Source organism: Electrophorus electricus, chromosome 15 (assembly GCF_013358815.1).
Source record: "Electrophorus electricus isolate fEleEle1 chromosome 15, fEleEle1.pri, whole genome shotgun sequence".
Taxonomy (NCBI): Eukaryota; Metazoa; Chordata; class Actinopteri; order Gymnotiformes; family Gymnotidae; genus Electrophorus; species Electrophorus electricus.
In genome coordinates, this window is record NC_049549.1 from 14,302,851 (window position 1) to 14,320,164 (window position 17,314).

Below are 17,314 nucleotides of genomic sequence, written 5' to 3' on the forward strand. Positions count from 1 at the left end.
GTGTGTGTGTGTGTGCGTGCGCGTGTCTGTGTGTGTGAGTGAGTGTGTGTGTGTGTGCGCATGTGTGTGCGTGCGTGTGTGTGAGTACATCTATCAGCCTCGTGATAATATCAGGCTCTCTGCTCTGCCATTCTGTTCTCCTCATGTTAAACTTTGCCTGTTGTTTACATGTTTGGACGGATTCCATGGCAGGCTGGACTGCGGCTGCACTAGAGCCAGTGCTATAAACCCAAGCGAATTCACGGGCACCGCGCAGCCCCGCCTGTCCGTGCACATACGCCCGCGCACTCCGAGGGATCCGCTCTGCACGGCACTGCCTGCCTCAAAGCCCAGAGGGGGTACAGCCCGGGGAGAAGTCCAAAGCAAACATGACGGAAGAGCCACTGGCGCCCACGGCTTCTCGGTCCAGGCACGCGCACCGCCTGCCCTTGCCGTGGGAAGGTTGGGGGATGATCATTTGAGAGCCTGGTAACGCGATACCCCACGCTTTGGGCACAAGCCGTAAAATGGAAAGGTAAGCCATGTTCACTGCGACGCTGTCATTCAATGCCACGCTGAAAGAAAAAGAAAGAACCTCGCAACAACACCTGAACCAAAATGCACCAGGAACTTTATTTAAGAGTCACCGAGAGGCCCTGGTGAAGAGTCCAAACCCGTCCCACAGGATGACAAGTGAGCTGAACTACCTGGAAAACAGAGAGGCACATTAATCTTGTCTCTCCATGAACTCGGTTTCACTCTGGAGCTCAGACGCGTTCGCGTCCTCGCCGTGCCTTGTCTGACTGGCCAAACCCAGCTGCGCTATGGACCCGAGCTGTGCAGGGCCTACGCGTGTTCTACTCCAGCCTACTGCTGACACCTTTCAGAGCGTGTTCTCGTTCGCCCTGCGCGCCTCCCTGTTCCGTCATCCAGCTCCTCCATGAACGCTCCTCTTTCATTCCTGGCTCTGGCATAATTGTACACTTATTAAGTCTGAGACAATAGTTCTGTCTGCTTTTCATTTGGACAGTCTTGCCCCAAACAGAACACAGGACACATGCTTTGGGGGTTTACCGCGCAACTCGATTGGGGGGGGCATGTGCAGTCGCTCACATAAACATTTAGACAACTGCCTTCAGCTAGAAGAACAGCTGGATGGGAAGGTGTGGTCGCGGGTTAGGGGTCAGAGCCGTAGATCAGCCGTTTGGGGTGGGAGGGTGTTCTTGGAAGACCCCCAAGGTGCTTCGAGGGCAGTGAGAAAGAAAATGCTGATTTAGCATCGGAGCAGCAGGGTTGGGGCGGTGAGGAGGCTGGTCGGAGGCCGAGGCTACGAGTGCGGGTGCTAGCGTAAGAGCGCGACTTCTCCAAAAACGTCTGCGTGAAACGATGAAACAGCGGCGCGCAGCCGAAGGCGCGTGGAGTGTGTCCGAGAGCTCCCTCCGGGCCCCCTCCCCACCTCTCCCGGTCCGCCCCGCTGAGGCAGGCAGGCAGGTGCGTCGCAGCTCCGTGTGGGCAGCTCGGGCCGGGCGGCACGCCCTGCCGCAGGGCCTAGCCCATATCAACACGTGGTAAAAACTTGCAAAAATAAGCAGAAGCTGTCGCAAGGAAACTAGTGATTCCGAGGAGATAAAGGCTATGAGATAATGCATATGAGACTTCTGAGAATCTCTGGGTTAATCTTAGAAGCACGTGAGTGCGTATGGTCAAATGGACGCCTCTGAGCTCTGCCATTGGAGACCAACCCGTGGAGAGTCACGCCTCCGAGCGGAACCCCAAAGCCATTCTTCAGACCCCAGCAGTAACGCAGCAGTAAGCTTTTGATTTGGCTGTTTACACGTCCTGCGGACTCTCTCTCGGCTAAGTAGATTCCATCCATATAAACATTAAGGCTGGCTCCGGCGAGCTTTGGTTGCTGATCCGGCTGAGGGAGCTTCCTCAGACGGAGGGGGATATTTCCATTGGACCTATTTATGAAGTATGGTTACCGCGGAATATTGTTCCACATATTTCACTTCACCTCGCAGGTCTCGTGCTGCCTCACTTGGCCCACTCTGAGCACGAGGACCAGAGGGTTAATGACCCTCCGTAATCTGTCGAATACTGCCCCTGTTTGCTTTTTCAAAAAGTGTTTTAAAAAAGAGCATGAAGAAGAGGAAGGAGGAGGAGCAGGAGTAAAGAATAGCAAAGCGTGAGGAGAGCAGACATCGCATTCCTCAGTAGGCTGGACTCTCGTCTGTTAGTGTTCCACACGCAGGACAACTGGAGCCTCCTCTGCCTCCCTCCCCACGCAACATGCAAAACTCTCTCTTTCCTTCTGTCTTTCTCTGTTTCTTGCTCCCTCGCTCTCTCACTCCATCAGTCTCTCTATCTTTGAACAGAACCACACTACACGCTCCGCACGCTGCCGCTACCGAGCCAAAGGGCCGACTCCTCTGTTCACGTCTGCTCCACTGCCTACGGGTCACGTCAGCACGAATGCCCATCTCACACACACACACACACACACACACACACACATACACCGAACAGCAGCTCAGAGAAGAGAGATCATTTTTTTTGTTTGTTTGTTTGTTTTTTACAGAGCTAGAACAGAAGTGGAAATCAATTTCAGCACGTCTTGCTGGTTTTTCTCTGTCTTTGTATAGAAGCAGAAAAGAGAAAAAGAGAAAATGTGTGTCTGTGTGTGTGGGGGGGGGAGAGAGCGCGAGAGAGAGAGAGAGAGAGAGAGAGAGAGAGAGAGAGAGAGATATCACCAGTGTGACTTAACAAATGGTGAAGGGAATGCTAGATTTATTTCCCCTCCACTTCATACAGGCTATAATGTCTCCTCAGTGTGTATTAATATGTCTGCAGTGGCCAGTATCACTGTTCTGATAGTGGTAATATTGTTCGGAGCCTCAAGTCAAGTTCGGAGCCTCAAGATTTTTATCCCGTTTACGCTCTGCGTCTCTTCTGGACACAAACAAGCCCATGTGCCCAGACTGTCTGTGTGTGTGTGTGTGTGTGTGTGTGTTTTCACAAAATTAAGTCGGGAACTTTGGAATCTCTGCCACCCAACTAAAAGCACACTGTGGAAGCAGAGGAGGCAGCATCTGTCTCGGGCCCGAACAAGCTGGTTCCTGGTGTGCGGTTTCATCGACGCGTCTGCCAAGCTTCGGCTGTGGCTCCTTCAGACACACCCTGAGCTAACGGGTCAGTCAACTTTAGAAGCTATGCTTCTCCCCTGCCAACACCAGCCAGTGTTTATCGCGGCAGGGACTTATTGATAAACACACGGCATTTTATATACAGCATAACGCTAACACTCGCGGCCTGATGTCGGCGTCTAGGGCTGCTCTGGGTGCGTGTGAGGGGTCAGGGGTCATGCTGCATAAGCAAGTCCATTGATGTGTACAGGAAGGGATATTACAGAAGTAGCAACTTTTAGCATGAAAGCAGTTTAATTACTCCCTTTGCCTTGTATGGCAGTTGAGCTATGTGAATTACCATACAACCTGACCACAGTATTTTTTCAGGAACATAGGAAAATAAAACAGTTGAATAGGCTACTCAGAAAGGAACATTGTTAATAATTACATAACAATTAAAAAAGAATAAAAGTTGACAACATGAACATATTTTCATACTTATGAAGTAACCACAGGTTCAAAAAGGCCTCTCCTTTCAGAAGGTAGGTGTGTGTGTGTGTGTGTGTGTGTGTGTGTGTGTGTGTGTGTGTGTGTGTGTGCTAACTGCTGAAGCTTGGTGTCCCCATACTGAGATGGGTGGGTTGGGTCCTGAGGTAAGCACCAGTTTCACTTTGCTTCGATTAAAAGAGTCATACGATCGAAATGTGACAAAAAAGGAAAAGAAACGAAACACCTTGATATGATGACATGCTACAAAAGAAAGTCAGATGAAGGAGGAGTACTACAGTTGCCTCCAACACCTGGAACAACGTGTTCAGTATAGTCACCTAAGGCTGGGAAGGTTAATAGGCTTATCACAGTGCATTCATGGCTTAAGTCTTCACATTCACCTACTGAGGTTGTAATCGTCTCTAGTGGTCAACAAACTCCCCTCTTTGATAAAAAATTGAATAAGAAAAGCCCAGCATGTTCTTGGCAGTATAAAAAATAAGCTTCAGGGTGCCGTATAAAATATATTTATATCTGACATACATTATTCACTAATGTAGCAAAAAAAAAAAAAAAAGAAACCTAAACCCCCAAGACTACCTTGACCTTTTGAGTTTTTGGGAGTCTGGAGTTTGCTGGGTGCTGTTTGTAGCTTAAGGGCGGGTGGTGGCTATGGGATGGGCGGAATAGTGGGGGGTGTTGTCAGGGTAATCCAGGCATGATGCAGATCACAGGGATCTTTCAACAGCCATGAAATCTGGGCTCAGGCCTACAGACAGCACAGGCGGTCGGGGAGAATCGGGGGATTTCACAGCGCTTATCCTGAGAGGAGCAGCTGCATGCGCCTGCGAGTGTCGGAGCGGGCGGCCCCGGTCTGACCCGTGCGGCCGTCCCATTAACAGCGCTCCGCTGGCCCTTAACCTGGACGCAACGGCAGTGCGATCCGGGCCCTCGCAGCCTCTCTGGAGTCGTGCTCCGATTACAGAAGCTCGTGTGCTGTAAAAGCTGTTCGTCACTGATCGAATGCCGTGAGCTTGGCTCGGGTGTCGGGTTTCGACTGCCGTTTGTTGGGTGCTGATGGGCGAACGCTTGCTCTCCTGCATGGCCCAATCCGTCCTCCCGGACAGTTCTCAGGCTGCACGGGTCTGCTGTAAATATTAAAGGGAACAGCCATGCATAGTCTGTCACACCAGATGGACAGATACCCAGGCACCCAGATTATTGTGTTATGATCGGAATATGTGCGATGCCATCCCAGTTCTGAGCTCACAGGGCTGTTGGCTACTTTTTAATACATTTCAAGGCACTTGGTCTGATATCAAGGAATAAGTCTGGTGGGGACAGAACCTACAAACGGGGACTAAAGCTCTGAGCGTGAAAATAATTCAGCGTATATATATATGACACTCTGGCTACTCTCACTACACTGAAGGGAAATGCGACATCAATGCATAGAAGGGGTGAGATCACTTTACCAAAGTGCTGGAACAAACACTGTCTTCACTTAGTTGCTCCCTTTTACACGGAACAGCTCTGGCACTCAGCAAAGCAGGACACTGAGACACGGGAGATATCCAGTATTGCAAAGAGTATTTAAAAAAGTCCTCCAATTATTATAAAATCCCAAAGATGTGGCTTTTCTCATGTCCCGGATCCTGTCTCCATACTGGACAGAAGCCCCGCAAGATGTTCATATGTGCTTTTTTTTTTTCTTATTCTATATACACTAATACTACTTAGTACACAGGTTTAGGGTGTGATTGCAACTCTCGTTCAGACCTCTTTTCTTTGGCTTATTACTTACATACAAAAAAAATTAAAGAAAATAAATTAAAAAAAAAAAACCCTCTTTTTGGTGATCAATTGACTGTTTGGCTCGTCGGTTGAACAAAAAGGAAGTTGTTTTATATAAATACCGCACTGTTACGTGAATGTGTCCATGGTCTGGAGCATTTTATAAATAACGCAGTTCTCCTTTCAGGAACGACAACAAAGGAAAAAAAAATTATTTACTGCAAAATGTGCAGAGAAAGGCACTTGTTAGAAGGCAGCGCAGTCTGTGTGCATTTTCTTGGCCGACAGTCTCTGGCCTCCTTTGTCTGAGGTGCAGGGCCAAACAACGCTGAGGTGGGAGTGGAGACACTGCGGGCGGAATAGGGGTACACGTCATAGCCGGGCTCGGCGTCCGAAAGGCACGGTCGGGGTCCGGCGCTCTAGCTGGGGGAGTAGCGGTCAATGGTGCGGGCCTCGGCGTGGAGCTGCTGGGGAGTGGCCGGCATGGGCAGGATGTCCATCTTGTCGTGGGCGAGGCCCAGGTGCTCGGCGGTCAGCTTGCTCAGCGGGTAGAGGCTCTCCATGGCCTTGGCATCGGCCAGCAGGTGCTGCGAGGCCTGCGCCAGCAGTTCGGATGCCTTCTCCTGCTTCAGGCCCAGATGCTCGGCCGCGTACTTGCTCAGCGGGTAGATGCCCTCGGCGAAGTCCATCTTCAGCTTTCCGTCGGCCACCAGCCCACCGGCACTGCCAGCACTGCTGTGCATCTTCATGTGGCTGATGAGGTTGCGCTGCTGGGCGAACTTGCCGCCGCACACCTGGCACTCGTAGGGCTTCTCGCCCGAGTGGATGCGCATGTGCTCGGTGAGGCGGTACTGGCGCGTGAAGCGCATGCCGCAAGCGTCACAGGCGAAGGGCTTCAGGCCCAGGTGGCTGCGCATGTGGCGCGTCATGGTGCCGCGCTGCGTGAACTTTTTGCCACAGATGCTGCACGGGTACGGGCGTGTCAGCCAGTGGGTCTTCTCGTGCTGCCGCAGGGTTGCCGGGTCCTTGTACGTCTTGTCGCAGGACGAGCAGCGGTACGGGCGGATCATCTCGCCGATGCCCATCGCGTGCAGGTTCTGGCCCACTTTACTTTCCATGAAGGGGCTGTGGAGGCTGCCGGCGTTGGTCAGGCCGGCGGGGCCGTTGCTGGCGCCGGCGGGTTTTCCCGTGCCGTTGCCGCTGTCCACCTCTGCCCCGTGGTTCAGCTCCTCCTCCGCGTGGGTCTCCACGTGTGCGTTGAGCTGCTCCGAGCTGGGGAAGCCCTTGTCGCAGGGAATGCACACATACAGGTTGTCCCCGAAGCTCTCTGGCTCGTAAGGCATGTGGTATCTTCCGCGGGGTCCAGGGGGCGACGGTCGGCCCTCGCTGCTGCCGGTCTCCTCGCTCCCCGTGCCGTTCTCGTCCTCTCCATCGCAGGCCACCCCACGACCGTAGCTTCCCTCGCTCAGGGTCAGCTTTTCCTCGCCATTCTTGTGGTGGTTCATGTGCTGATGGTGGGCCTCCTTATCTTGCTCCCCCATACCTCCGATTTCGTCCTCGTCCTCCTCGTCTTCGTCGTCCACGCTGCAGAGGAGGGGCTCGTTCTTCACCCAGCGGTAGATGCTGGGGCCATCCCTGCCGCGCTCCCCTGCCTCCTCGGGGGGCTCCGGGCTCGGCGGGCAGGGGTACGGCTCCTGGCCCTGGGAGCTGGAGCGCTGCAGGTGGGGGAGGTGGGGGGCGAGTGGCTGGCTGAGGAGGGGAAATGAGTGCGGCGTGAGAGACCCGGCACCTTGCACAGCCTCCATCTTCCCGGGGCCTTCACTCGGGCTGAGCAGGGGGCTCGCGCGACGGCTCAGCTCCCCTTCGGGCTCCTCGTCGGTGGGGTGGCTCAAATGAGGGTGACTGGGGTGCTGCTGGGACTGCGAACTGGGGCTCTTCTTGGAGAGGTCCAGGCCATAGATGGGTGAGCAGTTCCTGTCGTTGGTCATGCGCAGGCCTGGCTGTGGGGGCAGAGCCACCTGCGCTGAAGGGTACGGCCCCGGGCCCTGCGTGGGGGCATAGATGGGGTGAGGGGCTTGATCCTCCAACGGTGGGCCACGCAGCGCATGGCTGCCCATCACCCCACCAGGGAAGCAAGGTTGGATTACGGGAGTGGACACCCGCAGCCGGCCCCCCATCCCACTGGGGCTAATCTTACTGGGCAGAAATCGGGGCATGGGGTGATATTTGCCATTTCTCTTCAGCTTTTTCTTGCACAGAGCCACCAAGTCCAGCAGCTGCAAATAGCTGGCGGCTGCCAGCACTGCCCCGATATTGGGCTCCGTGGGACAGGTGGGGTCACCTTCGCTTAATCGTCCCGTGTAGATGTAGTCAAGAATGACTCGGAAGACACCTGGACTCACCATCTCATGGTCCAGGTTGATGAGGTTGTCGTGGACTACGAGGGACTTCAGGTAAAGGCTGCTGGCAGCCAGAATGTTCTTGTGGGCACGGAACAAGGCATTCTGCACCACTATGATGACATCGCACAGGAATCCTTTGGTGCGCTGGGTGTTCAGCTGCAAGAGCAGGTGCCTAGCATGACTTGGAACCTCCATGGCATCCAGCATCGTCTTCAGCCCACCACCTGAAATGGCAGCAAGGGAAATGGAAACATCATGCAACAGCCTTCGAGAGACTCTCAGAACACCGCTGAGTTTACAGGTAGGCCTAACTCAATGCATTACAGAAAAAAACACAGAAAGAGTAATATCGTAGAGGCTCTGGGGAGATATGGAAACAGCACTGTGAATGACACTAGAGTTCGGGAGGTCACGGCCATGGCAGTCTGCCTCCTTTAAGTAGGAGCATTGTTGAGGGTCGGGACAGCCGCGCCTGAGCCAGGGCCCCAAGCGTGTGTTTGCCTGGCAGAGCGTGAAGGTGTAAAAACAACAATGCATCTTCACCCACTGTTTACTTCTGTCCGGCATCAGAGAGATTTGAAAATTAAGCTCGATGAAACGCGCCTCCAAACGACTCTTTTGAAATCAACCATAAACGAAGGAGAGCGGGAACAGCGGTTTTGTGGTCCATGTTCAGAACCCGTGTTCAGAACCCGTGTTCAGAACCCGTAATAAAAAAAAAAAAGTGGTTGATGGAAAAAGAAAAAAAAACTGAGGAAAAAATGTCAATATAAATGTGTTTTCATATTGCTGTCTTCCTGATAAAGAATTCCAGAGGTGGTGTGTGGAGTTTTAAACAAAGTCAGAGTGAAGGTTTTGCAAGTGTGATGAACAGCAGGTATAAACCAGTGGGGACAAAAATGTGGCCAATAAAAGCTAAGACACTCACCTCCCTCTCAGTTCGGTCAAATAAGGAACTATAGACACACTTACTGTAAATCTTATCAAAAATTACAGGGCTCACAAATGGGATGTGAAAGCTGATCTTATATCAGCGTTCAATTTAGATGCTCGTTTTTACGCAGGATGTTAACCACACTTTCTCCAAAGTTTTTTTGCTCTGTTTGATGTACTAATCCCTTTTATGTAAACATCACAACCTCAGTCAGGATGTATTGTTCATTGCTACATTCAAATGCTCTGTCTGTGAGACGAGATGGATTGGCCAGGACCCCTGGGGCTAGATTTTGCTGGTGGGAAGAACTACACAAGAACTAAATAACTAAATAAATAAGGCTGCCACAATCATCCCGACATCAGTTCATCCCATCTGTTTATTTATTTGTATATAACCTTCTTACAAGAATAAGGAAGTCTGTATATCGTTCGTCCTTTAATGCGTGTCATCCAGTTTGTGGAAATTTCAAGCTTTTGAACAATAAATGAACAAAAGGCGCTGACACGACACAGTATTTTCCAACATGAACCAGTTCACACTCGTTTTACTTCAGTCGTGTTTAAGTACTCTAGGATGTGTGGCAATAAAACTGGATTATTTATTCTGTTTTTTTCCCCCACTCCACAAAGAAAATCGATGTGGTCCGACGGAAAACGCAGTGGCACGTAATGGTCATACGGGCAAATAAAAACCCGAGTTATCCCACTAGCGCTTGGGTCTCGCACTTTAGCTAAAGAGGGTGCTTCGCGCAAACCTGTCTAGTGTTCCCGGCTAGTGAGGGTGCGCAAAACGTACCTGCCGTCAGAGAGGCGCAGAATGGAGACAGCGCATAGAAAGGAAGTTAAGGCACTTTAAATGATGCACAAAGTTGCGCGCAAGTAGAACCCATTTGGCACGTAACAGACTGGTCGTAAGAAATATTCCTGTGATATATCTATAATTTAAAACATGAGAATACTCAGTCAGGTGTCACGGATGAACTGATACCCCACCCCAGAAAAAAAAAAAAAACGGTAAAACGCCTGTCCTGAGAGCACCTGTACCAAAGTGCGAAATTGCGCTGTTCCCCTGTTCGCATTAGGCTACAGTAAGATTTCACATCATTAGCAGGCAAGGATAGTCAGGGGTTGTTGTTGTTTTTTTTTCATTTTTTGCAGTCAAGTACTTGTTTCTTTGACGAGGTTTTTATTATATAAACCTATATATGCGTTTAATAATATTACGTGATTTTAAAATAATAGAATTAGACATGGCTGTATATTCATAAATGCAATGCTGAAACACAATTGACTATTAAAATTACATTGTACTCTATAATTCTGCAGTCACAGACAACAATTTCCTTGACACAGAAGCGATATTATGCGTAGGAATCACGATGCACCCCTGCTATTCACTCCTGGCCGTAGTTGAAAAAAAAAACACCTCTCAGTAAAAAGGACACCACAGTGTTTTCCATTCTTATCTCGACCCCTGATGCCCGCGAACTCGTCTCATTATTTGCAGGTGTATTTTAATGTGAAGGGACCATTTTTGCATTATTATTTTTTTTTGAGCGCAGTCGCTTGGGAAAACCATGAAGAACAACTATGACTGCCTGGAAAGTCATAGGTTTTTCGTTGAACTGTCCTCAGCGAATATTGTGTGTGTGGAAGAGATTCTGTGAACTGCTGTTAAGCAGACTGTTCAAAGTAAGTGTGCTAGAGTCGTCTTGTTTCTGGGAGTAAAGAGACTCAAAATAAAACAGGACCAATCAGCAAAGCAACCGGTAATATCAAATTTTACTTTTCCATTGTCGGTTGAAGCAAAATACATCCGCTCTTTTCTTTATCGGGCGCTCAAACCATGAAGTCAAAAAGGAAGCGGTAGCACAAGTAAATCATGTTTAAAAACCTTTGTTTGAACACCACGCGTAAACAGTTATATCCTCTCGTGTACATCGTCTTGAGGGCCTCGCCTGTACATCTCAAAACGGTGATTAGATGTATATCAGTCTTTTCTCAAGCTTATTATGGCCTACAATACGCTTCTAATAATTGCATGTTGGCCTTTCTCGTGGGTTTCTAGTAGACCGCTTAATTTATCTAAAACCAAAGTCAAAGTAAAATGTAAAAACTACGTGGTCCCAAAATCTCATTTCAATAATACGTCTTCCACTACATGTTGCATTTAAGAAATGGCTCACTTTAATAGACGTAATAAATTGTGAACACAGAGTCTGTCTTTAGGATCTAGTAGTCTCAGATTTATTGAAAATGTCAATACCCATATCCGTAATATATGGTCTGAATGTGAGGGAACGTTTGCTATATTTGGTATGGTACATCGTCTTGGTTTAAGACTGTCCATGGGTCATGTTTTAGACGGTTTGGTATTCATTAGCCCTGTGTTTTGTCTGCGATGTCACTTCTTTGGTTTAGGGGTAAGGCAGGGTTTAAATTGAGGGGTCTGCTCGTTCGCAGTACACCCTATGACTTCCCCTCTCCCCGCCCTCGGTCTGTCAGATCTTCACCACAAACGAATCCTCCCTTAGAGATTTAGGCTATCCTTCACTTTACCGAATTATTGACGGAGACCTTTTATGCATGTACAGCAATTCATATCTTGCTTTATATACTTATATATATACTTATATACTTTATATAGGTTTTCATAATTTTGTATTCAGCCTCTGAAACTTTTCAAATCTCACTTTAAGATGGCTAAAAAGGTGAGCTGAACATAAAAGTTAAATGACGTGATAACATGAGTATTTCATTTGTTTTCTAATGTATATATTACATTTTTAGGCCTAAACAATAACCAAGTTATTTAGTCTGGTATATTACGAAACATGGCATGAAAAGTTATCCTTTATTGCTCTTTGACGTGCTAAACTAATTATTTGTTTATGAGACCACAACAGCATAGGCAGCGATGGATTAATTTATGACAAAGCTCCACCAGCGCCTCACAGCGTATCCTCAAAAGCGATCTGACACAGTGAACGTACACATACGACCTTTCAGGACGGTTTTTTGTTTTTGTTTTTGTGTGTGTGTATGTGTGTGTGTGTGTGTGTGAGAGAGAGAGAGAGAGAGAGAGAGAGAGAGAGAGAGAGAGAGAGAGAGAGAGAGAGAGAGAGAGAGAGAGTGGAATCTAAAACTGCATCTGCATAAAACAGCTCGAGACCAGTTTATTCCCATACCGCTTGGTCCAAAAGACAGGATGGTTGCTTTTGGTGATTCCTATCGCGCGACTGATGAAGCGATTTAAAGGTGCAGCAACACGCCTGAACTTTCAGTCGAAGCGGTTCATGCATGAAATCACTGTTACATTCTGTGTCCTTATGTTATCCGTGTTTTTTTGTGTGGTTTTTTTTTTTTTGTTTTTTTTTTTGCATTTGAACATACGTTTCTAATAGATTCTAAAATTAGGCAGCGCCTCTTTCAAGTTTTCTCAGTACTGGACAGACAATTCATTCATAAATTCTGCAGGCAAGACAACCTTTAACTGTCCCGTTAATATAGTTTTATTGTCAACGACGAGATACCAGTTTTAAGTGGACGCATCCGTTCTAATTTCCTCAGAACCAAAACAGTTTAAAATGTCTGTGTTCTGGTTACGGAAAGCACTTTGAAAATCTAGTGAAAGACCCGAGCGTTTAAAAGCGCCTCGCCGCAGTGTCCTGACCTCCTCGGACCATCTTGTCATTTGCTGCTGTGTGCAGTTCCATGACTGTTCTGGTTAAGTTATGCATTGAATTCTACCGTTACACCAAAAAAAAAAGAAAATCAACCTACAGTAAACATAGCCTGTAATTTATATGTTTTAAATAAAAGTCCATTTTTTCTTGATCTCACCCACACCATCTGGGTCCAAGTCACTGTCACAAGGTTTGGTAATACAATTAACATATTTTCCTGTCTTACACCGGATTCCCTCAAGACAGATCTGGAAGCTGCGTATGCCATCCTGGTTAAATATCTTAAATAATTCTTCAAGTCCACTAAATGATTTTGTTTTGACACTAGAACAACAAAAGTCAGTTAGCATCCCTCATAGGCCAGTCTCATATGTGCTTTACCAACAATTATTAATAATCCAAACAAACCGAAAGATTTTCACTCAATTTTACCATGGCGTTCTCGTTACTGTCCGTCTCTTTACCGGGCGAGCTAGAATCGCCGATCTCTGAAACCGAAACGTGTGCAAATGAAACAGCATGCATTCTTACTTAACATCTAGTCTGTGTTGTGACCCCGCTTTGACGGGCAGCTAGTCCTGAAATAAGAAACCACGGAAGATACACCACAATACACTAAAAGAATAAGGCTGGTGTCCTGTGTTTCCAAACACCTTAATTAGCTACCTACTGCCATCTCTGGAGCTGTGGGCTACTAACCCAATTACGAATATAAACTTGGTAGACAATTATGTCATAATAAGGTATGCTAGAATACAGTAGAAATAAGGCTATGGCTATTTTAAGTCTTTGGAACAACGCTGTAATTAATTTTGTCTAATAATATAAAGAATAGCCCACTATGTATGTCTTGTTTGCAATAAAGAATAGGCTCTTTAAGATTTAGATTCTTTTTCTGATTTGGGCTACAGTTTACACAGAAAACAAACTAAACGTGAGAATTAATGTAAGAGTGTCAAATATCAATTTATCGCAGGATTATTAGAAACAGTTAAAGCGTTAAAGAATAAGTTACAATGTACAGAACGACATTAAAATCGATAGAACCACGTTAAAGTCGCCTGTAACGTTACCTGGATGCCCGAACTCTTCTGCCATCCGATCTAAGTCGCCCTTAATGATCATCTCAGCAGTCTTTTGGAGTCATTTCTGACGTTTCAACTTTGAACTGCCAGCCTCCAAAAACCATGCCAGTTTTCCGTGCACGACTGCCAACTCTTTTTTATTATTAATTGCTATGAATTTCTAGTTGCTCGCCCTGCCTCCTCTCTCTCTCTCTCTCTCTCTCTCTCTCTCTCTCTCTCTCTCTCTCTCTCTCTCTCTCTCTCTCTCTCTCTCTCTCTCTCTCTCTCTCAGGATTGTCTACTCGCTCTCCACCTCTCACTCCTCCTATAAAAATACGTGCTTACTCCAGCATCAGTTTCCTTCGATTTAAAAAAAATTAATAATTTTAGTAATTTCCTTGGCTATTTTTGTGTCGAAGCAATAACTCGGATAGAGACGATAATGGCAGGCTCTTCGAGGCGTAAGTGTTTTAGCACCCCGCGTGATGTCAGTCTATAATAAAACTAAAAGGTAATGCTGAGGGCAGGAACTTACAGTGACCCCAACTTGAACTTTACAACATGTCGTTTCTTCTCTTAAAGAGACAGGCGTTTTCTATATATTACACCCTTTATGTTTTCTTAAAAGATAGCGGGAGGGGTGTTGGGAGGTGTCGGGAGTCATCGCGAAAAGAATCAAGCGTTTTCACCTTAGTCACTATAAAAACGATTGTGATGGTTTACTTCTCTATGATAAACAAATCACGTAAATTCTGGACAGCCAGCTACCTAGGTAGCAAGTTGCCTTGCGCCTAAACCCTTGCCTTAATAAAGACGCTTAAAATACTAGAGTTAGAAGAATTTGATATAATATATAGCCAAGAACGGGGATAATATCGTCCATTGTTTTAAAGAAAAGAAGTCTTTGTAAAAAAAAAAAGAAAGAAAAAAAAAAGAAAAAAGAAATATTCATATGTATGTTACGTTTGCTTGCGTTAATAGTCTTTTAGGCATGAAAATATCTAATTTAATTTAGAATTTAGAATATCTGTCAGCATTTACAATTTTCATGTAAATTGTGTATTTACATTATTCGTTATAAGTTTGGAGAGTCATATTTCTGAGTCACCTGACACATAAACGACAGCAGCAGTCATCATATGCTTTGTGTTGAGGGAGTCTGACATGACTGCTAGATGTACATCTAAGAGAGGCCTGTGCATACCTAACACATAACATATATAGCTGTAAATTTCAGCGCTAGTAATCCGTAGGGCACATATGAATAAAGTGGGTTTTGGTTATATAAAAGCCCGCTATCCTGCTGTGGTACTCAGTTGACAGATCAATGTGGAGTTTTATATTAAATTTTAAAAGTTCCACTATTTGCCTGTCCATATTTTGTTGGTGAAAGACTTCGTCAGTGACATTCAGTGACACCACACGTTAAATGTAATAAAGTTAGTGAGGTTAATAAAGACTCTGCAAAAAAAAAAAATCTAACATACTTATTAGTGTAATCAACAGAGTAACTGAATGCTGTATGACTTTAGCGAGCTGCTTTCCAACAGGAAAAACATTGCCAAGATCTTGTTTTGTTTTTGTTATTATTAATAGACCTGCCTATGGCCTACAATCGTGGCGATCCGTGTACTTTCAAGTAAATGAAACCCCTTAAATTTAAACCAAGTTAAGCACTGGAATTCTGATTCATTATTTATACCTCTATTTGTACACGAAGAGTAATTAAACCACTTTTAGCTTGTTTAATATTTAGTGATATCTGGCTCTTTGGGTGGATGTTTTAAACAATAGTTTATGTGTTTCTATTTAAAAAGCCGTTCTATAGACAACCTACATCAAATCGTAAAGATGGAATGCTTTTTTTTTTTTTTAACAAAAAAACACGCTAACGTCCCCGGTGGGAAACACAAGGTCCGGCCGGCGCTATTCCGAGCCGGCGCTATTACAAGCCACAGCTCCGCTAATAAAAATGCGCACCAGAACTCGCCCATTAGGCGCACCTGAACAATGCCGCAGGTATTCCGCTCGCCCGTGACAACTTTCCGCCTGCTCTACCCACCTCGGAGTCATGTCTGATGCCCCTTCGCCGCTGCTGTTTCCCTCCGTAGGATTTACCCATTCAGATATCCCCCGGCGCGTCCAAAATCCTCTCCAAAACACGATCTTGCGTGGCCGCTGCCAGCCTCTGGGATGTCGCTCCGTGCTCTTCACCCGTCCCCCTCTTTCGCCCTCTCCGTCTCACTCGCTTTTATTCCGCACGTGCTGCAGTTTGCACCGGACGCTTCTGAATCCGTTTGGACCAGTCCGTGCTGCGCTACCGAGGTCCCGACCGCGCGGGCAGCGACACCTAATGGCGGAGACGTGGACTTTGACAAGGGGCTTTGCTTTGAGATCGGAAACGTCAGTAATGCACACGTTTTTTCTCGAAACTTTGGACATATAACATAACATACCTTGGTTTCCAAAGGTTTATTTGTAGTTAATTTGACGTTACATCCATTGAGTGCTTTAAAAGAAGCTAACAACTCTCAATGATGTTAAAGGTCTCATTATTTTGGGTTTTCTTACGTCTTGCATTTAAATCAATTATATGGCTTGTCCTGGAGAACCTGGAGCTTACAGTTCACAGAGCAAAGAGCTCCAGCATGTGGACGCCGGCGTGATGCATTACTGATCGTTTCTGTCGCTGTTAACGAAGCCTTCAGAAAGGTTTCAGCCTCTCAAGCCAAGTGATGCGTTTCAGCAAACCCTTCACCTGGCTGCAGTGGCATCTTCGTTTTATTTAGCTGCGTCTGCTGCGGTTCAGCCCCGAGATCAAAGCGCCGACTGTAAGAAACGCTCACCTGGCAGGAGTCTGTTCCCGTCGTCACCTGCCCCGCCACCTTTGAATCTCTTTAACAGCTGATGAACATCCGTTCCAGGGCCCTTCCCTCTGAAGCGCCTGACACCGAGATGCTGCTCTTTCATTTGAGTGGTTCCAGTCACAGGAGCCCAGGCTAAAAGATGGGGAGGTGTTGTCTTTCACTTCCAGTTTCCCTTGATAAACTGACGATAACCTCGGTGACAGAGATCGGCAGCAGCTATACAAAGGACAGATGCAAGTCCACCTGCACCTGGTCTGTTTCTCGGTTCACTTTTAGCGCCAAAGTGCGGTCTACAATTCATAAGCCCTGTGTATGACAGAAACCGTGGTTAAAGATAACTCACAATAGGGCAGGAGCAATCATAAGGTGGCGCATAACGTCCTCCTGTTTGACCCTCTCAACCTCTGCTCCTGGACTATGTTGTAATGGAAGTGTTGTCATGCAGTACAATGAACACACACTCCAGGATGGTTCGTGTTTAGACACACCTCTCAGACTGAGAAGGCCTACCTCGTGAGCAATGTTGTTTTCAACCACAATGATGCAGATAATTAGGTTTTGAACAATTAAACACAATATCAGAATGTAAGAGTAACAAATACAATGTTAGAATAAAAAGTGATTGGTATTAAAGTTTAGAGGTGCCATTGTCTGTGTGGTTTTTTTGGGGGGGGTTTTTTTGGGCTGCAAAGTTACGCCTCATCACACGCCATCAGTCACCCATGGTCACCATCAAATGTTAACTTCATTTGAACTATTTTATGTAATCTTGGTTAACACTGATGTGAAATGATGAAATAATGATTCAGCAACGCACATTTCTGATTGGATCGTGTAAGCAGTGACTTAACTGGGTGAATGGAAGTGGCGCTGGAAAACAAGACACTTCCTGACAAGCTGGTGCTGGAGAAGCCATTTGGAGATAAAGCTGGCTCAGAGCTTCGGCCGCCACTTTCCTAAATAACACAA

The 17,314-nt window shown here is 46.8% G+C and overlaps 1 protein-coding gene across 3 annotated transcripts; it reads right to left on the reverse strand.

Moving 5' to 3' along the window:
• Positions 1-3,397: 3,397 nt before the first annotated feature.
• Positions 3,398-16,748, reverse strand: hic1 (hypermethylated in cancer 1). Of its 3 annotated transcripts, none has more exons than XM_026997752.2 (2): positions 16,325-16,748; positions 3,398-8,016 (listed from the first exon to the last, which is right to left on the reverse strand). In XM_026997752.2, the coding sequence occupies exons 1-2, from the start codon at positions 16,446-16,448 to the stop codon at positions 5,810-5,812; spliced, it is 2,331 nt and encodes a 776-aa protein (XP_026853553.2). In that variant the 5' UTR covers positions 16,449-16,748; the 3' UTR covers positions 3,398-5,809. The 3 variants fall into 3 exon arrangements, with proteins under 3 accessions (XP_026853553.2, XP_026853555.2, XP_026853554.2); XM_026997754.2 differs by lacking the exon at positions 16,325-16,748 and adding an exon at positions 15,541-16,008; XM_026997753.2 differs by lacking the exon at positions 16,325-16,748 and adding an exon at positions 13,488-13,717.
• Between the last annotated feature and the right edge of the window lie 566 nt (positions 16,749-17,314).